Raw genomic sequence first — 25,437 nt, forward strand, 5'->3', positions numbered from 1 at the left:
GAGGCAGTGGATTTAATGTATTGTCCTAGGAGCTGGATTCAAATTCCAACTTCAGCTTTTAGTGCAGAGCCTGGCAAATAGTAGGTGCTTAATAAATGCTTATTGACTGACCAACTGTGTGCCTTTTCTCCAGGTCTCAGTTTTTTGATCTGTCTATAAACTGAGCTTCAAAAGCCCTTCCCACAGAGATTCTGGAGGAGTTTCCTGAGGCTGAGCCGTCCACAGGGGTCCTAAGGAGAACATGCAGTTGTGACCTGAGCATAATTTGTGACTAAACTTTGGGGTATCACAAGCAGGGAAGGGGAGCCATGTGGACATGAGCTATGAGCGAGAGGATAGGCCGCACACCGCATGGGGACAGCCCAAGTGGCTGCAAGCTAAGACTAGTCTGAACCAGCCGTTGGCAGGATAGGGGAGCAAATTTCAGGCGGTAGCTTTCTCTCTTTCTCCCCAGAGCCCAGCACTGGGAAAATCATTACCCAGAGGTTCAGTGCTAATCTTTTTCTTTAACAACCCTCCTCAGACTGGGAGGAGGAGGAGGAAAAAATAGCTCTGCTGTAATCTCCAGCACATCCTAGTCCAGAGTTTATTTCAAGGCTTCTTAAGTTCTATGGGACCCGTCACAGAATAATGGTTTTTTAATCCATAAAATAAAATATAAAGGAGAACAGAGGAAACCAATCACATTGAAATACAGTTATCAAAATAGTTTTTCAAAAGCAAACAAATGCTCAGACCCCAGGCTGTGAATGCCTGCGCTTGCTGGAAGGTTTCTTTGTGTTTACATGATGTGTTATTGTTAGTTTCCATTACTAGGGATTTCATGGAAGCCTTTAAGTGGGTGGTTTGAAACTGAGAGAGGAGAAAACTAGCCCATAGAAGAGATGTCACTTACTGGTTTGGGGCTCCAACTGATTGGTGGGAGAGGTATTTCTCATTTAAAGTTGTTTCTAAAAGATTCCAGTTCATCTTCACTCGATGGCCTTTGAAGTGGGACACTAGAAGGGGACATACCAGAGCGGGAAGTCAGCTTGTTCAGGTGGTTACAACTTCTCACAATGTACCAGCTAGCGACTCACCGTGTACATAAATAGCTGATTGTTTCCAGTTGGAAGTCTTGGACCCTAAATTCTTCCTTTCTTTCAAAGGCTATTTGAAAGTGTTCCCTCCTTCCTCAGACCTCCCCAGAGCGTTTTATCTGGTTCCCTTTGCCCTGATCACGTTTGGTGTCTTATTTTATTGTGTGCTAATACCATAGGAGGGAATGTACTGGTAGATCAGGACACCCAGAAGATTAGAGGGAGGGGGAATAAATGATTCTGCGGGCAGTCTGCCAAAGGGCATGGGAGATATGGGAGACAAGCTGAAGACTTGGTCTTGGAAAGGAGGCCCAGAAGATGGGGGATGATGTCAAGAGGGGAGGAAAGGGAATTCTAACAAGTGGCCTCTATTTTCTCAGTACAGTAGGAGGGGAGGTCTTCTGCTGTCAGGACAATGTATGAACAGCAATAGGACAAATGGACTCGGGATTCTAGAGTAGAGGACGATGTGGTGATGCTAACTACATGAACAAGATTGTGGGGGGAGGGGAATGAAGAGCACTGATTGGAGGAGAGACTGGAGTGAGGAAGGGGGTGTCTAGGATAATTGAGGTGAGAAGACTGATTGAGAGATGGAATGTGGGTGCAAGAACTCTGGGCAGATCAGCAACTCATTTGTAATTTGCAGTTTTAGGGACTTGCCTCCAACCCTTCGGGGTTATGGAACTTGTTCATGGTCTTAGTTAGTATGACTCGAACCCAGGTCTTCCTGGCTCCAAGGCTGGGCTGCTGCTCTACTGAACGGCCTTTCTCTGTGTACTATCCAGACCACCATGGATGACCATGGAGTTGGCTCTCTTGGATGGCCAGAGTGAAGAAGAAGAGATCCTTGAATGTTTGAGGGTCCCAAGGTGCTCCCCTGCCCAAAGACCCATTTTTTTGGAGGGGGGAAGGCAGGGCAATTGGGGTTAAGGGACTTGTCCAAGGTCACACAACTAGTAAGTGTGTCAAGCGTCTGAGGCTGGATTTGAACTCAGGTCCTCCTGACTCCAGGGCTGGTGCTGTACTCACTGCGCCACCTACTTGCCCCAAGACCCATCTTTTTAATGACAGTACAGGGATGCATCTTGTAAATCTTCAGATGCCTCCATCTCTGAGTAATCTGTTTCAGATGATTCAAAAGGCAATGGAGAAATACATGACCAGGTGTGAGGAGGTTACAGAAGATCTCCAAGGATGAATGTTATGCAAAAATCCCTATTAGGGATATCATTAGGGAAACATACAATCAGACATGGATGGTGCCCTTGGACAGTCACTCATTAGATATTTATTAAGCACCTACTATGTGTCACGCATTGTGCTAGCTGTGGGGGATGCAAAGAAAAATGAAGCAGGCTCTGGCCTCAAGCAGCTTACATTTTACCGGGGGAGGCAACATTTATACATACGAGCACACAGTGTTCCAAAAGTCTCAGTGCAATTTAAAGCTTTAATAAATAGCTTTAGACTGCACTAAGACTTTTGGGACATCCTGTATACTCCAGAGAATTTTGGCAGGAAGGTATTGGCACTAGGAAATGTCATTTAAATTAAGCTTTGAAGGGAATGTAAATTCCAAGGAGCAGAGACAGGAGGGAGGACATTTCAGGCACAGTGGACAGCCAGAATGAGGAACAGCAAGAAAGCTGGTTTGGCTGGATTGTACAGTGTGTGAAGGTAGCAGTGGCAAATAGGCCTGGAAATGAGGTTGGGCCTAGGTCACAAGTTTCTATTTGATGCCAGCTGGGAGATGGAGCCACTGGAGTCTGTGAGGTAGGGAGGGTAGGGACAGAGAAAAGTGCTTTAGGGAAATGACTTTGGCTGCTGAGAGGGGGATGGACCAGAGAGGGGAATGGGTGGAGGCAGAGAGGCCCATTAGGAGACTTTGGCAATGACCCCGGAGACAGGTGAGGAGGACCTGAGTTGGTGGGGAGGGCTGATTGTGCAGGTGAAGAGAAAAGGAGAGAGGCCATCATGCAAGAATAGACAAAGTTTGCCAACTGATTGGGAGTAAGAGCCCAGGATTAAGGGTGACACTGAGGTTGTGAACCTGGGGGCCAACCTTAATAGAAACAGGGATATTTGGAAGAGGGAGGCTCTTGAGAAGAAAGAGAATAAGTTCTGTTGGAGTTCTGAATGGACCTGTTGGAGTCTCAGGTAATAACACTTTACCTACTATCTCACGGTGATCCTGTGAGGCAGACCCTAGTATTATGTCCATTTTACAGACCAGGAAACTGAGGTAAGATTCAAACTTAGAGTTTCCTGATACTAAGCTCACCGAGATTGCTTACAGCAAGTCCATTCAGAAATGACTGATAGACAGGTGGTGATGTGGGGTGGAGGCTCAGAATACCTAGGACTGGATATATAGATCTGGGAGTCATTTGCACAGAGGTGGTAACTGAACCTCATGGGGTGGGGGGAAGAGACAAAGAGACAGAGACAGAGAGAGACAGAGAGACAGAAACAGAGAGACAGAGACAGAGAGACAGAGACAGAGAGAGAGAGGAAAGAGAAAGAGGGAGAGAGACAGAGAGGAAGAGGAAAGAGGGAGGGAGAAAAAGAAAGAGAGAGAGACAGAGAGAGACATATACACAGAGAAACAGAGATACACAGAGAGAGACAGAAACAGAGACAGAGAGATATGTATAGAGAGAGAGACAGAGACAGAGACACACACACACAGAGACAGAGAGAGACAGACAGAGACAGAGAGAGGAAAGAGAGGGAGGGAGAGAGAGAAAGAGAGAGACAGAGAGAGAGAGAGAGAGAGACAGAGAGAGAGAGAGAGAGAGAGAGAGAGAGAGAGAGAGAGAGAGACAGAGAGACAGAGAGACAGAGAAAGAGAGAGACAGAGACAGAGGAAAGAGAGGGAGGGAGGGAGGGAGGGAGAGAGAGGGAGACAGAGACAGAGAGACAGAGACAGAGAGAGCGGAAAGAGAGGGAGGGAGAGAGAGACAGAGAGACAGACAGATAGAGACAGAGAGAGGAAAGAGAGGGAGGGAGAGAGAGACAGAGAGAAAGAGAGAGAGAGAGAGGCAGAAACAGAGACAGAGATAAAAACAGAGACAGAGATAAAAACAGAGACAGAGAGAGAAAGAGAGAGAGGAAAGAGAGGGGGGGAGAGAGGGAGAGAGAAAGACAGAGGGAGAGATAGAGAGAGACAGAAACAGAGACAGAGACAGATAGAGACAGAGAGAGAGACACACAGAGAGAAACAGAGACAGAGAGACAGAGGAAAGAGAGGGAGGGGGGTGGGGAGAGAGAGAGAGCATTCTCTGACCCCGGCTAAGTGTCTTTCTTTCTCAGCCTCAGTTTCCCCATCCCTCTAATAGTAGGGGCTGGAGACTAGACTATCTCCAAGGTCCTGAGATGGATCATATCATGATGGCCCTTTGACCCGTAGGCTAGGGAGCCCCTTAGGATGGGGTAGAGAGAAAAGAGGGGCCAGACAGAGCCTAGTGGATAGGATATGGAAGGTGGCAGATTTGTTGTTGTTCAGTTCTGTCCAACCCTTCATGACCTCATGGACTATATCATGACTTTACTGTCCATGGGGTTTTCTTGGCAAAGATCCTGGAGCGGTTTGACATTTCCTTCTTCAGATGCTTTTACGGATGAGGAAACTGAGGCAAACACGGTAAGTCGACTTGCCCAGGGTCATACAGCTGTCTCACAGCGTCAGAGGCTAGATATTTGTTTGCTTGTTTATTTGGTTGTTGTTGGTTTTTTTTGCAAGGCAATCAGGGTTAGGTGACTTGTCCAGGTCATACAGCTAGTAAGTGTCAGGTTTCTGAGGCTGAATTTGAACTCAGGTCTTCCTGATGCCAGGGTCAGTACTCTACCCACAGCATCCCCTAACTTCCTGTAGGTGATGGTACAGAAAATTGAAGAGAAGTCAGATGGGTAGGAAGAATCAGGTAAAAGCAATGCCACAAGAATCTAGGATGCTGCCAGGAGGTCTGGAGGGACGAGGTTATTGGGTTTGCCACTCATGAGATCATCTTTAACTTTGTGAGAGGGAGAGAAGGTTGAATGGTGAGGTATGAAGCCAGCCTCCTAGGTGTGGAGGAGTCAGTAAAAGCAGAGGAAGTGGAGTCGGGGGTGGGGTGGGCTGGGTGGGTGGGTGGTGGTAGATTGCTTTATCTAGGAGATTGACTCTAAACCGGAGGAGAGATGTAGGCCTACAGTTATTGGGATGATAAATTCAAGTGAAAGTCTTTGGGAGCTAGGAGAGACCTGAACGTGTTTGTAAATAAGAAAGCATGAATGCATGAAATGCATGAAAAAGCATTTATTAATCACTTGCCATGTGCCCAGCCCTGCTCTATGTGAAAGGTGACACAGCGCCTGCTTCCAAAGAACGTCCGTTGTCATTGGGGGAAACTCAGCTGCAGGAGAACTGAGAAGGTCCAGGGACTCTGAGAATTTAGCAGCAGAGCAGCTGGCAAGTCCCAGGGGAGCTCCGGGCAATCAGCAGCTGGGCTCCGAGGGTACCTATGGTCCGGAGAGTTTCTGGGGCAGATGAATGGGAAGGCCCAGGGGTCTTCTGTCCCATCCTTTGTACCTAAAGGTACAAAGAAAAGACCTTGTAGACTCCCCTTATTCTGTGAATTTGCTAGTCCCTGTGTGGCCAGTGGCTTCAGCCCTGGGAAAAGAGTTTGTTTGGGTTAAGGAGTTCCTAAACAATGAAACTGTCTCTCCGAGAATTTACAAGTTTGTATATAATATAGAAGTGATTTCTCGTGAGTGATCTTGACTCCAGAGTGAGTTTAAGCTTAAGAAGAAGGAAAGGAAAACAAGTGAAGAATGTTAAGTGAAATCTCTTCTTCTGTCTGAGTCCTGATAAACTTTTGTTTTGCTCATTGCAACTCCATGAGAAGAACAATGACTGTATGTTAGGGCCCTAAGCTGTGATTGGTGAGACTTGCCATTTGGGGTAAAAGCTCTTGGGACTGTAACGGATATTGTTTTGAGTTTTGAATTCTGTATAGATGGATCATTAAGTCAGTAACCCACAATTTGAGAGAGACCATGATCCTGAACTGGGAAAAAGCTGAAAGGATAGCTTTGGTATAGCCTAAGAGAAGAGCCTTCTGCCTCAGTTTCTCCATTGTGTTACTTCCTTTTGAACAGGAATGTTTCTTGCCTGGCTATTCCTGAGTCTGGCTATGAGGTGGAAAGTGTTCCTGTATGACTGCTTGTCAGCTCTGACTCTTACTTGAAGTCAAACAGAGCTAAGATACTTTATCCTGCCATATATGTACCCTTGGGTTTAGGCCTGAGGGACCAGTTTGAATGAGCTGGTAGATCAGGATACCCAGAAGATTAGAGAGAGAGGGAATGAATGATTTGGCCATCTGCCAAAGGAGATGGGACGTGGGTAAGAATGAGGAAGCAGAAATGGGTGAGACAGAGAAAGACAGATAGACACAGAGAGAAAAAGAGAGAGAGAGAGATAGAGAGAGAGAGAGAGAGAGAGAGAGAGAGAGAGAGAGAGAGAGAGAGAGGAAAGAGAGGGAAGGAGGGGAGGAGGGAGAGAGGGGGAGGGGGAGAGAGAGAGAGAGAAAGAGAGAGAGAGAGAGAGAGAGAAGTGTTGATCTAGTTCCTGATGCATCCTGCCTGTGTGATCTTGGACAAGTCACTACCCCACTCTGTGACTCAGTTTCCCCTTCTATAAAATGAGAGCTTCTCAAGTCGCTTCCAGGTCTATGTCTGTGATCCTGTGATGAGATTACAGATCCATTGAAACAGCAAACTATAATATCCATATATATGTATATATATATATAACACTAGGAGCTTAATTTATCTGTTGAATAGGGAACTCTCTGGTGGCAAAGATGTGATCGACTCCTATTTGTCTCTGTGTGGCCAGTGCCCAGCACAGGGCCTCCCAGGTCAGAGGGCCGAGTCAATGCTTGTAGAATGGAGGTCAGTTTCTAGAGTCAGCTAACAATCACTTTTCTTTTCTTAGGCCTCTGCCCTCCCTAGGCCCCTCGCAGTAAGGAAGCAGGGATCCCAAAGGTCTTCTCTTTCTGCCCAGCTCTCGAGTCTTAGAGGTAGGGTCGTGGGTTCTATGGCAGGAAGAGACCTTGAAGAGCTGTCTAGGTAGCATGGGGGATCCCTGGATGGGGACTGTGGCTGTCCATTCCTGCTGGGTGGGGATACCTCATCTGAACCCCAGAAGGTCTTCTACACTGGCATCCTCTAGACTAAGGAAGCCTGTCTTCAGCTTCAGAAGAATTTCAATTTAATCTGATCGAATTGAATTCTATAAACACTTATTTGAAGTTCTTACAAAAGCTTTCCAGGGCTTCTCAGCAGTGTTTGCTGATTCTGCACAAAGCCAGTAGGTGGGGGTAGTGAGTGTGCGTGCGTGCGTGCGTGCGTGCGTGCGTGCGTGCGTGTGTGTGTGTGTGTGTGTGTGTGTGTGTGTGTGTGTGTGTCCCTAGGAGCTCGGCCTCATCCTCTGATGCTCCCAGTGGGCAGCTGTCATGATCAAGGATTTGCCTCCATGTCTTGAATAACTAGCCGTCAAGACAATGCTTCTTGTCTGCTTCACTTCCTGCTCAGCCATGAAGAGACCTGTTGTTTCTCTGGCCAAGAACGTTTCTCCCGAAGGCCTCCTCCTCCAGCTTAGAAGGGAGGGATGTTTTGGGTGGGCAGGTGCCATCTTGCCCATTGGCTATTTCCTCCCTGCTGGCCAGATGCTGAACGCCAACCTGCTCCCGGCTAGTGGCATGCTCCTTCCCCACTCCCCATTCCTACACCGTGTCCACTAGTCCCTGGAGGAGTTGTGACTCAGTTATTTGTTGGAAAGAGCTGCCAGCTCTCCTGTTGTGGACATCTGGATTAAGTCTTTCCCTTGTGTGAGTGCACTGACTTGTCCCTTTTCCTGAGGGCATGATCCATGTGGTATGGCAGAAGGAATTCAGGACTGGCAGGCAGAAGACCCGGATTCTAGTTCTGTGTAACTTTGGTTAATACACACCCTACCTCTATTTTCTCATTGGTAAGATAAGGAGATTAAGGCTCATTGGATCTCTTCCTCGCTGCTAAGTGAGTTTGATGTCTGTTTTTCCCATCCCCCCTCAGGGTGATTCAATTTAATCTGCACCTTTGATGTAAGAAGGGACATTGAGGTTATGGTGAAGTGGATAGAAGGAGGTGGGACTTGGGGTCAGGAGAAGCCCTGGTTCTACTTGCTCCTTTTGACAACGGTGTGACCTTGGTCAAGTCACTCGGCCTCTCTGGCCTCAGTTTCCTCATCTGTAAAGTGAAGGTTGGACTAGATGGCCTCTAAGCTCACTTTCAACCCTAAGTCTATGATCGTAATTCTCTCAACCTCTCTGAGCCTCGGTCTCCTAATATGTAAAATTAGGGCCTGTAACTCGAACCGCACGGGGGCAATGTAAGCCTTAGATGAGCTGAGATCCTGGGATGCTCTGTGATTCTCTTGTCCAACCGTTAACTGCCCTTGACTGTGAAGACCAAGGGGGAGGAGACAGAGTACATTTGCCCATGTGGTCGGCTTTGGGCACTCGGAATTACAGACAGGCAGACTGGGGCATGGTTTTATCTCCTATACCCTATGTTAGGCAGCCCAGAGGATGCAGCCCTGCACCTGCCCTGAGGTCAGGACGATCTGGGTTCAAATCTAGCTTCCAATCCTTACTAGCCTCATACTCCTAGGCGAGTCACTCAACAGCTGCCCCCTCATCTGTAAAGTAAGGATAAGAATAGCCTTGTCCTCTCAGAGTTCTGAGGGCCGAACGAGACAATATTTGTAAAGTGCTTTGCAAACCTTAAAGCTCAACCTAAATGGGATTATGACTGTGGCCCAGCCAAAATGACCCCCATCTTGATGCCCCCTGGCATCAGAGATTTCTGGCCTTGACTCTGGCCATCCCTCGGACCACTACCTTCTCCTCTTCCGATTTCCTCTGAATCCTTTAATGTGCCAATCAATCAAATCTCTCCCCTCCCCCCTGCCCCCCCCAGTCAGGAAGCTGGTCCTGACGTTCCAGGTCAGATGGCCAATCTTCTTTCTTAACCCTCTCTCAGCACTTTGTCTACTATAAATGTTTGTTGACTGACTGAACAGGCACAGATTCTTTTTTGTGTTTGGGTCTTATCCCCTGATTTACTAGACTGGGAGTTCCCTGAGGGCGGGGATCCAAGGCTCCTCTGCAGTTTGGGTTTAATTCAGCACTTCCCACAGTCCTTTGCACACAGTAGGTGGTTAATATGGGCTGTATCTAATTGAATTTCTGGAGCAAAGGAGCTCCAGGAACTAGCTGGGCTCAGCCGCTGTCTGCTCCTGTTTCAGAGCTGTTGCTGGGGTCTCTGAAAACGTCATCAAACTTGAGAACCTGGTCTCATGCAGCGGAACACTAGGCCCTTGTATATGCTGAGGACGCTTCCTCATGCAAGGTTCCAGGAGTGCCCAAGGCTCCGGGAGAAAGGTGCTCAGGATCTGTCATTCCAAGGGCCCCTCCCTACATTCTACCAGTGGGAGAAGGTCTTGGAGTCACTGGCAGACCCAGAAGCCTGTGGCTGCATCCAGGGGGACTGGATGGTGGAAAGAATCTTTCCTAGGCTCTGTCCTGCCATAGCTGAGAACCAGAGTTACCTGCCAGGAGCTGAGAAAGGACCCAGCCCATTACCTGCTGCTGTTTGTTTCTTTATTTACATGTATCTCTCACCAAAGACTGGAAGAACACAAACATTCAGGGCCAAGATGGGTCCGGGCAGGGGAAGGGCTGGGGGCTGGATGGCCATGCGTGGAACACTGGGTTTGTGGGCATACACACGTGTTAGGTGCCTGGCCGGAGAGCCCAGACCTGAGTGTGTGTATGTGAGTGTTACTGGGGGTGGGGTAGGGGAGGCAGAGTGGAAAGCAAGGCCTCACAGCACAGACGGCAAGGGCAGCATGCGAGAGATTTTGTCCTTAGGCATCAATATCTGCAGAGTGAAGAGCCTTCCCTTGAAGACCTCAGGGAAGACCTCAGGGTGGGGAGAGAAGGCCCCGAAGTCAGCCAAGGATTTGTCTTGATCCCATGCGAGGACTACAAAGCAATTCTCCTTCTGTCCATTGGCACCCCTCCTTCTCCTTTTCCTTTCCTGACCCAGGCTGGGCTTTATTCTGGGGTCGGGGTGGGGATCAGCTGGGCATCAGCAGAGGTTGGGAGCTGGGGAAGGCTGCCCAGTGGTCGGACCTCACAGGGTGGGGCCACACCTGCTTTGCTGGAGTTCTCTACCCATCCCATTCTCAAAGCCCACTTCCAAGATGTTCCAGGAACCATCTGAAGTCTCTCCTCTATAGGGTCAGTTCTCCTCTGTGGCCACCAGAGGTCGCGCCCCTCCAAAGCCAAAGCCCAAGTGTTGGACTCGGGACACCGTTCTTAGTAAGTGCTAACCACAAACTTGATTTCTTCCCTCCGTTATTCTTGCTCAGGCCTTCGACAAACAAGGCCCAGATCCTCCTCCCGCAGCTTCTTCCTGGTGCAGGGCCCATTCCTTCCAACTGGAAAGCAGAAAAACCTGTTTCCCTGGTCCTTCCCTCTTCTTGGGATCGACAAGAGCCGGGAAGAGAGCAGGGCTCTTGTCTCCCTGGAAGAGGACCAACGTTCCTCCATCTTTCTCTGCTTACTAAAGTCTCTGCCTTTATGGCCCAACGCCGATGCCACCTCTCCCAGGAAGCCTTCTGGATTCTCCTAGCTGCAAACACAGCCTTCCTTCTAGAGTACTCTGAGATTGTTTAGTCTGGATTTCTCCTTCGCCCCTATCACGTTCAATATGGATCATCGCTGTATCGTGATCAGTCGTGTTCGTGTGGCATCTCCCCTGTTAGACTGTAAGTTCCTTGAGGGCATGTATAGTTACATTTTGTCTTGGTAGCCCCAGCGCCACACAAGGCATACTGCACACAGTAGGTGCTTGGTAAGTACTTGTTGAATGGAATTGCTGGGGGATGGACGGGTGATGGGGCAGCTCTCTTACATTTGGAAGCTGCTGTGTGCGTGCGTGCGTGCGTGTGTGTGAACGCACGAGTATAGGCGTGGCGGGGCTAGGCTGGTCCGGACTTGGCTCAGCATCAACACTGCCGAGATGGCGTGCGGTGCACAGAGCCAGGGCGCTTTGGGATCTTCCGCCAACGTCTCTTGTCCCAGCGGCAAAGCAGCAGCAGGCGGAAGGTGTCGCGGAAGGCTTTGTTGCAGAGCGCGTAGCACATGGGATTGACCGTGCTGTTGACATAGCAGAGCCAGTAGCCCAGCTCCCACAGGGTCTCGGGCACGCAGTCATTGCAGAAGGTGGACACCAGCACCATGATGTTGTACGGGGTCCAGGTGAGGATGAAGGCTAGCAGGATGGCGCTCAGTGTCCTGGCCGCCTTCTTCTCTTTGACCAGCGAGAAGGTCTTGCGCTTGCTTAGCTGCTCCTTTCCTTTCTTCTTCGGCTCCTTGCTCGCCCGCTCGCGGGTCTTCTTGGTGGGGCGCTTCACTGTCTGCGGGGACGCCCGAGGGGGTGGCTTGGCTGGAGCCTGGGCTTCTGGCCCCACCATGGGCATCTTGATGACCACCTCGAAGCCTGCCTCCTCTCCCTCAGAGGACGTCAGAGACTCCAGGTAGCCTTCGTCCTCCTCCTCTTCTTCGTCTTCCTTCCAGCTGTAGGAAGGAAGGAGCCGGGGTCCCCAACAACAGCAGCAGCGCCTCGTGGGCACGTCAGGGGAACCGTCGGGGCCTGGCTGGGAACGCTCCGAGCTGCTACTGCTGCCTCCGCCTACCCCCTTCCCTGGTGTCTCGGAGCCCTGCAGCGCGGCCAGCTCCCTGGCCCTGTTCTCAGTCTCACGGTAGATGCGCCAGTAAAGCACGCACATGACGGTGACGGGGAGGTAGAAGGCAGCCATGGCCGTCCCGAAGGTGATGATGGGCTCGGAGAGGAACTGAATGTAGCACTGGCCCGCCTTCACGGTCCGCTTGCCCACCAGGTACTGCCAGAAGAGAATGGCCGGGGCCCAGAGCACGAAGGACACCAGCCAGGCCAGGCCGATCATCAGCGCAGCTCGCCGAGGGGTCCTCTTGGCGCGGTAGCTGAGCGGCCTCGTGACGGAGAAGTAGCGGTCAAAGCTGATGAGCAGCAGGTTCATGACCGAGGCGTTGCTAGCCACGTAGTCCAGGGCCAGCCAGAGGTCACAGGCCAGCGTGCCGAGGGCCCAGTGCCCCATGATCAGGTAGGTGGTGTAGAGGTTCATGGAGACGACGCCGATGATGAGGTCGGCGCACGCCAGGCTGAGGAGAAAGTAGTTGTTGACAGTCTTAAGCTCACTGTTGACCTTGAAGGATATCAGCACCAGCAGGTTGCCGGTCACGGTGGCCAGCGACAGCAGGCCCGTGGTGAGGATGATGAAGGCCACCTGCCACGGGCCCTTCACCGGCTCCAGGACAGTGATGTTGGGGCTCACGGCGGGGGCGACGGAGACGTTCATGTCAGCAGCGTGCTGGGCCACATGGGAGATGCAGAGTGGTCGAGGGAGAGGAAAGCCTTCCTCCCCTGGCTCAGGGGGCGGCCCCCTCCCTGGGCTCGAGATTCCCTGGGGCAGGGAGACCGCTCTTGGGCTCCCTCAGGCCAAGATCAGCACCTGAAAAGAGACGACACCGGCACGTTCAACATCTCCAAAGGGCCCCAGATGGTGTGTTGGGCACTAGGTTTGCCTGGCATGGGGTGTGTGTGCGTGTGAACTAACGGGAAGAATTCTGATCCTGAAGACAGATGATCTAGGTCCAATCCCAGCTTTGACACTTCTTAGCTGTATGACCCCCTCTCTGCCTTAACATGTTCATGTGTAAAATGGGAATGAACAAGTTTATATTAGGTCGTCTGAACTGGGCCCTCACTGCTGCCGGCAATCCTTGGCTTCTTAGCTGACTCCCTATTCCACTCACCACAGCGACTCTCCTAAACCTTTTCATCCTTCCTCAAACTTCCCATGGCTTCTCCCACCCCCTTGGGCCAAGAACTTTTCCTCCTAGTTCACTGATAAAAGAGAGACCATTGGCAGCCAGAATGCCCTCTCCTCTTCTCCTCATCCCACATCGCCAGGACCTCTTCTGCCATCTTCACCCAATAAGAGATGGCCTTTCTCCTTACCAAGGCAGACCCTCCCATTCTATCATCTCCTCCGGCAGATTGCCCCCATCACCCCAACTTTCTCACTGATCTTCCATTCCCCCTCCCCCCCCATCTACTGGTTCCTTCTCTACTGCCTACAAACATGTCCGTCTCTTTCCCACATCCTCAAGAACACCCTCTCTTGATCCATCTGTCCTGATAGCTACCATCCCACATCTCTCCTCCCTTTTGAGACTAAACTTTAGAAGACCTAGTCTGCACCTGATGGATGTCTCCACTTCCTCTCTTCCCGCTTTCTACAGTGTGGCTCCCAACCTCATCATTCCAAAGAAACCTCTCTCTATACTCTTTCCTGATTCTCCTCCTATGGACCATTCCTCTGTCTCCTTTGCTGGATCTTCATCCAGGTCACACTTGCTAACCATAGGTGTCCCCCAAGGCCTGACTTGGGCCCTTCTCTTTTTCTTCTATACCGGCTTAATTGGTGATCTCATCCGCTGCCATGGATTCAATGTTTATCTCTAAGCATATGACTCTGACATCACTTGGCCAGCCCTAACTTCTCTCCTGACCTCCAGGTTAGAATATAAGCTCCTTGAGGGCAGGGACTGCCTTTTGTCTCTTTTTGTATCCCTAGTATTTAGCATAGTGTTGGGCACATGGGTAGGTGACACTTATTGACCAATCAACTCCAGCCCTAATTCTGTGCCTATCACACGTCCCTCTTCAGTACAATCCCCCAGCTGTCAAACTGCTCTCCCAATGTGCAGATCTGACCACAGCACCTCCCCCTTCTCAGTAACTCCAGGGACCTCTAGAATCAAAGATAAAATCCTTTTGGATTTTTAAAACCTTTTATCACCTGGCTCCCTCCTACCTTTCCAGTCACATATTCCTCCCCTCCATGTAATCTTCAGTCCAGCAACACTGGCCTCCTTCCTGCTCCTCACACCCAACACTCCATCTGTCGACTAGGAGTGTTTTCAGTGGCTCACCTCAATACTTGGAACGCTCTCGCTCCCTATCTTGGCCTCCTGGCTTCCTTCAAGTCTCAGCTAACTCTCCGCCTTCTGAAAGAAGCCTTTCTCACACCTCCTTAATCTTAGTGCCTTCCCCCTTCAAGACAATATCTTAATGCCTTCCCACTGAGATGACCCCAATGGATCCTGTATATATCTTGTTTGTACATAGCCATCTGTACCTCAATCCCATCAGACTGTGAGCTCCTTAAGAATGAGGACTGGAATTTTTCTGGGCCTTTCTTTGTGTCCCCAGCCCTCAGCACAGTTGCCTGGCACACAGTAGGGGCTTATACATCCTAGTGGACTGACTGAGAGTATCTCAAAAGGAACAAGTTTGAGGGGGACCTCTCAGGGAAGAACATGATGATGTGTTGTCATGGAAACACTCCTAGCCTGGGAGGAAGGAGGTCTCTGTTTGAGTCTGAGTCCAGCCAGTTTGCAAAGTAACCCTGGCCAAACCATTACCCTTCTCAACCTTTCAATTTCTTCTTCTTTAAAAGAGGGGAATTGGACTGGATCCTTGAGTTCTCTGCTGGGTCCAACAGTCTGTCTTCTAAGGTCACTTTTCATTTTGAAATCTTCTGTTCCATTATCCCAGTTTCTGACATCTGGTGACTGTATCTGAAGGACACTTCCAGCTCAGACATTCTGTGTCCTTTGGTCCCTTCTGTTACCTTCCTGCTCCTACATTCCATTTTCTAAGGCCAATATGGGTCTTCAGGCCAAGCCTGAGTGACCCCATACCACCACATACCAGGATTCTTGTTCAAGTTGGGTTTGACTCAATGGTCTCTGTGGCCTCTTCCCAAAGATTTGGTGATTCTGCATTATCTCTGCTCCTCCAACCCACTCCCTCTGCTCATGGTCACCCCACCTTCCTGATTTCATCAGCCAGGATGGAGACAGGACAAAGTAATGACAACCTTGGGCCAGGACTGCCCTCGAGGGCAGCCCCACATGGGATCATCTGCAGCCTCCTTGCCTCTCTGAACTCTGTTGTACCCCCCTTTTTAGGGCAGGAGGCAGGGGAAGAGGGGCTGGGAGATGGGCCACTGGCTGGGTACATGCAGAGGGAGGTTAAGGGGCTTGTCCTTTCTCCCAGGACCATCAGAGTCAGGAACTGGCATTGGGAGGACAAAGGGCAAAAAGAGGCTGGTGGAGATGGGGAGGGAGGAGAGGATTTGAGGGGCAGGAGCCAGGCAGGGAGACTCTAAGAGGAACAGGACAGAGGGAGGGAAGTTAAGTGGGGCAGCATCCAGAATCTCCAGATCTCATGCCTTCTTTTTTGAGCTCTGGGGCCCTATTTTGGGGAGTGTGAGGAGCTGTGTATCCTTAGACCAACAACCTAGTAAGATTATTAAGTCCTTCCAGTCTGCTGGGGGCTAGGCTGTGAAGAGTGTAAACCTGAAAGGAAGAGAAAGAGAAGGCAGAGAGGCAGCAAGGGAGGGAGGGAGGAACCTGGAGAGGAAGGAGGAGCAGAGATGATTAGAAGGAGGTGTGAAGAGTTTGAGAACTACTCAAGTATCAAGGCCACTGCAAGACAAATGACCCCTGAGGAGGGGTCTGGGTTTAAATCCCATCTTTGACACTGGTGCCTCAGTTTCCTCATCTGTAATATGATGGTAATAATCGTTATAGCACTTAGTCCACAGGGTTGTACAATGGACCAACTGAGGGGCCTTAGAATAGGGAATATCAGAGCTGGGAGGGACCTTAAGATAACGTAGTCTGTGGTCCAAACACCCTCATTTTAAAGAAAGGTGACTGTGGAGACCCCCATCCTTGAGGTATGTCCATGAACATTTGGGGACAAGGAGGGGTTATGCTAAAGAATCTGAGAGAATCCTGGGAAGAGACTTACCCAGGGTCACACAGCTAGTTAGTGTCCTTAATTCCAGTCTAGGGGTCTCTTGGTTCCCAGCCTACTGTGAGCCCTAGGGGATGGGTACTTCCAACAGCCAGCAATGGCTGGATGGAGCAGAATCCCACCTGCCTTTCCCCTTAAGCCTTGGGAATTGGGTTGGTCAGGCCTTTCCCCCTGCTCTGTCCAGGCCTTCAAAGGGGTTCTACTTGTTGGATTGTAACTGGGACCATCTGTCAAAGATGAATTATGTCTTGGAAATAGGTCTACACAACTCATGCACAAGATTGGGCCAGGACTGGGAGTCAACAGGGCCCACTGACTCTTGCCAGATTGGGGAGAGCTGGAGCCATGGAGAAGCTCTGTGGGTGCTGGAGGTGAGGGAAGGCCTTCATCTAAGGCTAGGGATGACTGCTCCTGAGGTCTGGTTTTTGAGAGAGAATAAAGCAGCTTTATGCACTAGAGGACTTGGAACGACACTATTGGTTGTGCGATCCTGGCCACCATCACTTTGCCTAGGTCTGTCTCAGTTTCCTTATCTGTAAAATGGGGGTGGGGTTGGATGTCCAGTAAGATTCTAAATCTACAATCCTATCTAAAATGAGTTACACTGGGGGTGGGGAGGGGGGGCTCTTCCCACTCGAAATTCTGTGATTCTAGCTCAGTTTTGCTTTAGGAGCTGGGAAGGTTCTGAGCAAAGCCATAGAGAAAAGAGGAGAATCTGAGGGCTAGAGGGTGCGGGGCTCTCTGTGCTTCAGTTTCCTCTTCTGTCAAACGAGGGGGTTGGATTGAGTGGCCTCTCAGGTCCCTTCCGGCTGCAGAGCTGTGACCCTTTGACTATCTGGGCTCAGCTAAGGAAGCTCTAGATCTTGCCCCCTTCCACAGTGGCCTTTGCTCACATCATTCCTTCTACCTGGAATGCCCTCTGGCCACCTTCCATCTGCTATTCGTTGAAATCCCAGGCAGCCTTTAAAGCCTGACTCAAACATTACCTTCTCTGGGAAGCTTTTCCTGACCCTCCTCAGACCTAGATGGCCTTCCCTCACACATTTCACTAAATTCTTTGTTTATACCAGGCTCATGGTGTGAAATGTGCATTAAGGTTATTTGTGGGGCTGTCTCATCTCCTAATGAGGTTCATAGAATGACCTTAGAAGTCATCTAGTCCAGCTCCCTTATTTTACAGATGAGGCCCAGAGATTAAATGACTTCCCCAAGGTCACCCATCTGGTAAGTGGAGGAGCTGGGATTTGAACCCTGGTCTTTGGTTCCAGAGCTCGTGCTCTTGAGCATCACGATGGCAAGGAACGGACTCTGTCTTATCTAGACCTCATATCTTGTACACAATAGGAGCTGGGTCAATTTTTGTTAAATGAATGGGGGAATAGGAAGGACTGAACCCCAGAGAATTTCCTGGGAAGGATCCCCACATTCACCAGCCTCCTCCTGGCACCTTCCCAGTTAGCTCTCTTCTCCACCGGGGGTCCTGAGGGAAGCCTCCCCTGGTCCTCCAGGCCCACTTGGTTCAGATCTCTGGCATCTAAATGCTAGTTCTAGGGTCCCCTGGGCTCTGCTCCGAATATCCCAATGTAGGTCTTCTCTTTCTCCTACAAGGAGATGAAGGCAAGGCAAGGGGTCATGATGTCTATGCCTTTCGCTTGCCCCGATCTGGTTCAGTATAGACCGTGGCCAATGGCTCCTGTAGTCAGATCGAACAACTACAGGAGTAAGAGGCAGTATGGTGGAGAGACAAGTGTGGGCTGGATTTGGAGTCGGGCCTGGGTTCAAATTCTGGTCTGTTCCTTAATACCATATGACTTAAATCAAGCCATTTAATTGTTCTGGGTCTCAGTTTCCTCAGCTATAAAATGAAGGGGTTGGACTGGTAATTTCTAAGGTCCCTTCCATGTTCCAAATCTATCATTTTTTGGGAGTAAGTTTTCTGAATTGGCTGGAAGACTAAGTGAAAGGGCTTGAGCTAGGATCAGCTACCCACTCTGCCACACCAGGAAATGAAGGCGGTTGGCAGTCCAGAAAGGGAAGGGCCTTGCCCAGTCTGCACAGATTGGCATAAGGAGCCCTAGGGATGAGACAGAGACTTTGAGACCTCCTGGGCAAACCCCAGGCAGGAAGGAGCCTCCCCTAAGGAAAGGCTTCTCTGCTTGCCCCCCCAATATTATGGATCCTGGTCTAAATTATTCTGTCCTGGAGAAACCTCCATTAATACCAGGTTGGAACCTCAAGGCATCCCCCAGTGGAAGCCGTACAATAAATAGTGAGCACAGAACAATTCTGTTTTAGAGTCCTTTGATCATCAGAGCTGGAAGGGATTTTAGAACATGGAATGTCAGAGTAGGGACGGACCTCAGTTAGAACATAAAAAATGAGAACCAAAAGGGACTGTAGCTCCTAAAACAGAGAACATGAGAGCTGCAAGGGACCTTAGAACACACAACAGAGAACATCAGAGCTGGAAGGGACCTTAGAACACACAACAGAGCACATCAGAGCTGGAAGGGACCTTAGAACACACAACAGAGCACATCAGAGCTGGAAGGGACCTTAGAACACACAACAGAGAACATCAGAGCTGGAAGGGACCTTAGAACACACAACAGAGAACATCAGAGCTAGAAGGGACCTTAGAACACACAACAGAGAAAATCAGAGCTGGAAGGGACCTTAGAACACACAACAGAGAACATCAGAGCTGCAAGGGACCTTATAACACACAACAGAGAACATCAGAGCTGGAAGGGACCTTAGAACATAGAATAGAAAACATCAGAGCTGGAAGGGATCTTAGAATACAGAATAGAGAACATCAGAGCTGGAAGGGACCTTAGCATATAGAATAGAGAACATCAAAGCTGGAAGGGATCTTAGAACATAGAATAGAGAACATCAGAGCTGGAAGGGATCTTAGAACATAGAACATCAGAGCTGGAAGTGACCTTATAACACAGAACAGAGAACATCAAAGCTGGAAGGGACCTTAGAACACACAACAGAGAACATCAGAGCTGGAAGGGACCTTAGAACACACAACAGAGAACATCAGAGCTGGAAGGGACCTTAGAACACACAACAGAGAAAATCAGAGCTGGAAGGGACCTTAGAACACACAACAGAGAACATCAGAGCTGCAAGGGACCTTATAACACACAACAGAGAACATCAGAGCTGGAAGGGACCTTAGAACATAGAATAGAAAACATCAGAGCTGGAAGGGATCTTAGAATACAGAATAGAGAACATCAGAGCTGGAAGGGACTTTAGAATATAGAATAGAGAACATCAAAGCTGGAAGGGACCTTAGCATATAGAATAGAGAACATCAAAGCTGGAAGGGATCTTAGAACATAGAATAGAGAACATCAGAGCTGGAAGAGATCTGAGAACATAGAACATCAGAGCTGGAAGTGACCTTATAACACAGAACAGAGAACATCAAAGCTGGAAGGGACCTTAGAACACACAGCAGAGAACATCAGAGCTGGAAGGGACCTTAGAACACACAACAGAGAACATCAGAGCTGGAAGGGACCTTAGAACACACAACAGAGAAAATCAGAGCTGGAAGGGACCTTAGAACACACAACAGAGAACATCAGAGCTGCAAGGGACCTTATAACACACAACAGAGAACATCAGAGCTGGAAGGGACCTTAGAACATAGAATAGAAAACATCAGAGCTGGAAGGGATCTTAGAATACAGAATAGAGAACATCAGAGCTGGAAGGGACCTTAGAATATAGAATAGAGAACGTCAAAGCTGGAAGGGATCTTAGAACATAGAATAGAAAACATCAGAGCTGGAAGGGACCTTAGAACATAGAATAGAAAACATCAGAGCTGGAAGGGATCTTAGAACATAGAACATCAGAGTTGGAAGGGACCTTAGAACACAACAGAGAACATCAAAGCTGGAAGGGACCTTAGAACACACAACAGAGAACATCAGAGCTGGAAGGGACCTTAGAACATAAAACAGAGAACATCAGAGCTGGAAGGGATCTTAGAACATAGAACATCAGAGCTAGAGGGGACTTTAGAACACAGAACAGAGAACATCAGAGCTGGAAGGGACCTTAGAACACGGAACAGAGAACATCAAAGCTGGAAGGGACCTCAGAACATATAATAGAAAACAGCAGAGCTGTAAGGGATCTTAGAACATAGAACAGAGAACATCAGAACTGGAAGGGACCTTAGAATATAGAATAGAGAATATCAGCGCTGGAACGGACCTTAGAACATAGAATAGAAAACATCAGAGCTGGAAGGGATCTTAGAACATAGAACATCAGCGCTGGAAGGAACCTTAGAACGTACAATAGAAAATAGCAGAGCTGGAAGGGACCTTAGAACACAGAACAGAGAACATCAGCACTGGAAGGGACCTTAGAACACAACAGAGAACATCAGAGCTGGAAGGGACCTTCCTTTAGAAAAAGTTAGAGGTGAGAGGGACCTTAGATCATAGCACGTAGACTCAGAGATGAAAGAGATCTTAGAACACTGAATGTCAGAGCTAGAAGAAACCATAGAACATAGGATATCAGAGCTAGAAGGGCCCATAGAACACAGGCCATGTGGTTGTCAGGGTTAGAATGGACCTTAGATCATACAACATGGAATGTCAGAGCTGGAAGCAGTCTTAGAATACAGAATAGCATTAAGAGGGGTTTTAGTTGGTCATTACAGGACCCCCAGGGTCCAGGACAGGAAGGATAGCAAACAAGCACCTACTATGAACCATGCACTGATTTGATCTTCTGTGGTCCTCACCCCAATCCTGGAGGTTGGTGTTATGATGATCCCCATTTTTTCATTTCAGGCAGACAGAATGGTTAAGTAATTTGCCCAGGGTCACAGCTAGTAAGTCTCTGAGGCCAAAGCTAGCCACTGGACCACCTGGCTGTCTCTGATGGGAGCTTGGATCCATCATCTTTGAGAGTAGGGTCTGATGGAAAGACGATGGATTTTCGTCTCAAGTCTGACATTCGAATCTATCTCACCAGGCAAAAAAAGAAAAAAAAAAGAAGCCTAAAGCACCCACAAGTAATAGGCTAAGGAAAAAGTTTCTGCTTAGGGAGAAAAGAGGCGCAGGTGAAGTGTACACGGGACTGGGAGATTTTGCAAAGATGTGGGACATTTCAACAGTTGATTCATGTCTCTCAGAATCTGTAAAATGCCTGGAAACCTCTGGTGGGCAAGGCTAGCCTCTCACACCAAACCTTGTTTCAACATTTGCAAGGAATACCATGCAAAGAAATTCTGAGAGGAATCTCTGGGAAATGGTAGCTAGAGAAATGCCTTCAGTTAGCCTCAGTTTCTCAATTTGTCAAATAGGGACAAAGATACTTGCACTCCCAGGGTTATTGTGAAGAAAGCACCATGAAAATAAAATATCATTACTCCAATTAGGAAACAAACTACCAGGGACTAGCAATGGGGATCACAGACTGTCAGAACCACCACATTCCCTAGAACGTTTTGTCCCATGTCTCGCCAATTGTCTTCCTTCCCTTGAATTGTATTTGCCTGGCACAGCTGCCCCCCACCCCGAGCTTCCTGAGGGCAAGACTTGTTTAGTTTTTTTGGCCTTTGCACCCTCAGGGCAGGCAATAATGCTTGCACATATCGAGGACCTAACACAAGTTTGTCAACTCGAATTATGTTTCAGGAGTGGTCCTTTGGCTGCTCCAAGATCCAGTTTCCTTGTCTGTCAAATGGGGATGACAATCTCTGCTGTACTTGTCTCTTAGAGATCTTAGAGATCTTAGAGGATCCAAGGAGATCTGGATGTGGAAAGGCTGGGGTGTGTGTGTGTGTGCGTGTGTGTGTGTGTGTGTGTGTGTGTGCGCGCGCGCGCGCGTGCGAGCGTGTGTGTGCGTGTGTAGAAGCGCTGGGGCCATCTCTGTCAGTTAGCTGATAACGACCACAAGACTCTTCCCGGTCCACTTTCTTCCCCTCCCCATCTTCTCTTTCCTCATCTCTCTCTCTCTCTTCTCTCCCGCCCTCTTCTTTCCCTCTCTCTCCCTCCCTTCACCCCCCTCCGCCCCCTGCATTCTGTGTCGCCCATCACCATGGTACCCGCTGCAGAACAGAAGCCGTGCTGGCTTCACCACCTTCTTTCCGCAGCGCTCACTCCCCACCCATTTGGGAGGCATTCAGCCTCCTAGCTCTTGGCCTTCCTCTTCCCAGTCCCCAAGACTGCTTTGGATCCATGGGTTCTCCCTCAACCGGGAATCTTGCCATTTCCCTCCTTCTACCTGGCCTGACTCTTTCCAATTTAGGGCACCTGAACCCTTCTCTCGAGACCCAGCTTCTCCCTAGAGCCAGGTGTTCCCTGGTTGGGGTTTTAGTCCATCTATCTCCCATCTCTGATGAGTATTAGCAGGAAACTGACCCACTTGGTGCCCAGGTGTATGTGGTAAGGGGAGAAACCAGCCCCAAATGGATGGGGGAGACAGAGACAGCTAGGTGACTAAATTTTTAGAGCAGATGTGTCATGTGGGGCCATTTACTTGGGAGGGGGAAGCTTCTAGGTGGGCAAACCTGTCACAAACTCAGTCCCTGAACTTCCTGAAGTTTTGGAGGAGGCAGTTAAAAAGGGGGGGACCTCTTCATGCCAGCGTGCTACTGATTCTGCAGTGACCAGAGGGTGCTTGTGTGTGTGTGTGTGTGTGTGTGTGTGTGTGTGTGTGTGTGTGTGCGCATGCACGCGCTCGCATGTGTGTGCTCTGTCCTTTTTCCCAGGGGTCTGGCCTGCACATCTGTGGACCTCCTTTCAATAAGATGATGACTGTTTGGATATGTCCCGAGCCCACAGGAGACTTGGAAGTGTGAGCCACCTTTTCATATGGATGCCCAAGGTCATGGACCCCAGACACAGAAAGAAATTGGGAGTACAGGGTTTGGAGTCAGAAGGGCTGCATGGGTCTTCCAATTTCTGACTTTGCTAATATTTGTGACCTTGGGCTAGTGCCTTTCCCCTCCTTGGCCACCATTCTCTCCTCTGTAAAATGAGGGATTCGAACGAAATGGTCTTTGAGGTTCCTCCCAGAAATGAGCCCCCCAATTGTAGGGTGCCAGGTGTATTCATGAAGCTGCCTGAGCTGGGCCATGCCAGGCTGTGGAGCTATAGGGAAGGTCTCTCCCCTCTCTGCCACTTGTCCTGGACCATCCCAGATTCAAGTCGTGGAGCCTGGGCGGGGCCAGGACTTGCACCCACCTTGAGGCGTGGCTCCTCCTTCTGCCAGGCTGCCGGGGTCAGTCCATCCTGGCGGGGGCCACAGGCAGGCGGGGTTAGCTTGACACAAGGAACCCTAGGGGATGACAGGAGTTAGGTTCCTGGGGCCAAGGGGAGCCACCCCTTGGCACGCTAGGCACTGGCACCAGCTGATAACCCCAGACAAGGCAACACCCTCCTGGACAGTTCGTCCGATCGGGCTGCTGGGTGCCAGCTGCCATCTGGCTTTGCAGACCCTTCTGCTTGCCTTCCTCCCTTCTCTCTTGAAGTGATTCCCTGCCCTCTGGAGTGCCTCCTCTTGCATTTGGGCCACTCTTACAGGGTCAGAGGATTTAGGGCTGGAAGTGACCCGAGAGGTAATCTAGTGCGATTCCATTCATTCTACTGAGAAGGAAAACAAGGCTCAGAAAGGTTAAGGGGCTTGCCCAGGGTCATGGCAAAGCCAGAATCTTTAGAATCCAGCCTGTCTCCTAGAGACCTTCAACCCACCCGAGCCCACACCCCCATCCCCGGCTCTGCCCCTCCCCCTCTCCAGCAATCCCCAAACCCAGCCTCTCTCAGCGTTCCCTAAAAACATCTGATTCATACTCTTTGAGTTGGGGTGGGGGGTAGGGAGAAGGAGTCAAGAACACTCTACTTACCCCCTTCCCCCTCTATTTCCCAGCAGTTACATCCCATGGGCCCCCAAACCTAGACCTACCTTCCCTTCCAGAGTCCAGGTGTCCTCTCTCCCACCCTAGACCTCCCCCCACCCCCGGCTCTCCAAAGCCCGGAGTCCCGGTTCCCCCGCCTCCCCTCTCCAATCACCCTGAGACAGCTACTCACCATGGAGGTGTGCCTGGGAGCAGGGGTCTGCCGGGGTCTCCAGTCCCACTCCCTCCCTAGGGGGACCTCGTCCTCTTGAGGGACCAGGATACTTGGCTCCCCCGGGGAGCTTCGTCCTGTGCTGGCAGCAGGAGAAGAACGATTGTTGATTGGCATGTCCCACCCCCTGGCACGACAACCCCTGGGGAGGGAGGAAAGAGGGAGGGAAGGAGGGAGGGAGGGAGGAACAGGGGGAGGGAAGGAGGGTGGAGCTGGGAGGGAGGTTAGAGAGAGCTCTGAGCTTGAGGTGGCCCCTGCAGGGCAAATCTGGGCACCCTCCCACCTTAGACAAGAGGGGCTGGGACAGGAAGGGGGCAGGGCTGTGGGGGGGGGGCGGTGGAGGCAAAAGCAAAGGGCTCCAAGAGGGATAAGAAGAGGAGAGAAGGCGGATACGGGAGAGAGACAAACACCCACACCCACAGACTGCACACAGACTCGAAGACACACAGAGAATCTCACTCATACACACACACACACACACACACACACACAATCACATACACACGTAGAATCTCTTTCAAACAGCTCTGTGAGATCACAGCCACACACAATCACAGTTGCACAAACACACAACTGGGGTTGTACAAAGTCTGGCAGTGTGTGTGTGTGTGTGTGTGGTTGCCACCCTCCCCCGCAATGCGCTCCCCAGAGCCCCCAAACATGCTCCAAGCGGCGGCTCCATGGGACACGATACTAAGGGCTACCTCCTGCCACCTGTATGTGTGCCTGCTTCACATGGATCTGCCTTCCCTGCCTCATGCAGGTACACGAGATCCCCCCCACCGTCCCCTCCCCCTTCGCCCGCCCACACTGCCACCCTCCCACACAGCCATACTCCGGGGCTCTCTGTTCTTCGTTCCGTCTGTTTGGAAATGACACATTCGTCCTCACGTGAGAATCTCCAGCCTGGAGCAGACCCGAGGGTTGGGGCACCCGAGGGCTGTGTGGGCCTGCCAAGATGTGCGCTTCTGCGTGCTCCCGGTGTGGCTGGGCGAGCTTGTGTGCTCGCCCCTGTGTTGTGGGCCTGGGTTCCCAGTGTCTGGGTGTGTGAGGCACTCGCTGATTCAGGCCCTTTCCCCCTCCTTGCTCCGCCCCCAACTTTCACTTGGAGAGACAGACAGACAGGCAGACAGACAGCTCTCCGCCCTGCCTGTCAAACTGTGTCTCCCCCCACTCCCACGCGAGGTTCACAACATACCTGGAGATGGCAA

At 50.3% G+C, this 25,437-nt stretch overlaps 1 protein-coding gene across 1 annotated transcript; it reads right to left on the bottom strand.

Annotated features, from left to right (window-relative positions):
• Positions 1-9,758: 9,758 nt before the first annotated feature.
• CHRM1 (cholinergic receptor muscarinic 1) lies at positions 9,759-24,308 on the bottom strand. Its single transcript, XM_036762383.1, has 3 exons — positions 24,188-24,308; positions 23,345-23,438; positions 9,759-12,729 (listed from the first exon to the last, which is right to left on the bottom strand). Exon 3 carries the CDS (start codon positions 12,574-12,576, stop codon positions 11,185-11,187), a length of 1,392 nt encoding a protein of 463 aa, XP_036618278.1. The 5' UTR covers positions 12,577-12,729; positions 23,345-23,438; positions 24,188-24,308; the 3' UTR covers positions 9,759-11,184.
• Between the last annotated feature and the right edge of the window lie 1,129 nt (positions 24,309-25,437).

Source organism: Trichosurus vulpecula, chromosome 6 (genome assembly GCF_011100635.1).
Source record: "Trichosurus vulpecula isolate mTriVul1 chromosome 6, mTriVul1.pri, whole genome shotgun sequence".
Classification (NCBI taxonomy): domain Eukaryota; kingdom Metazoa; phylum Chordata; class Mammalia; order Diprotodontia; family Phalangeridae; genus Trichosurus; species Trichosurus vulpecula.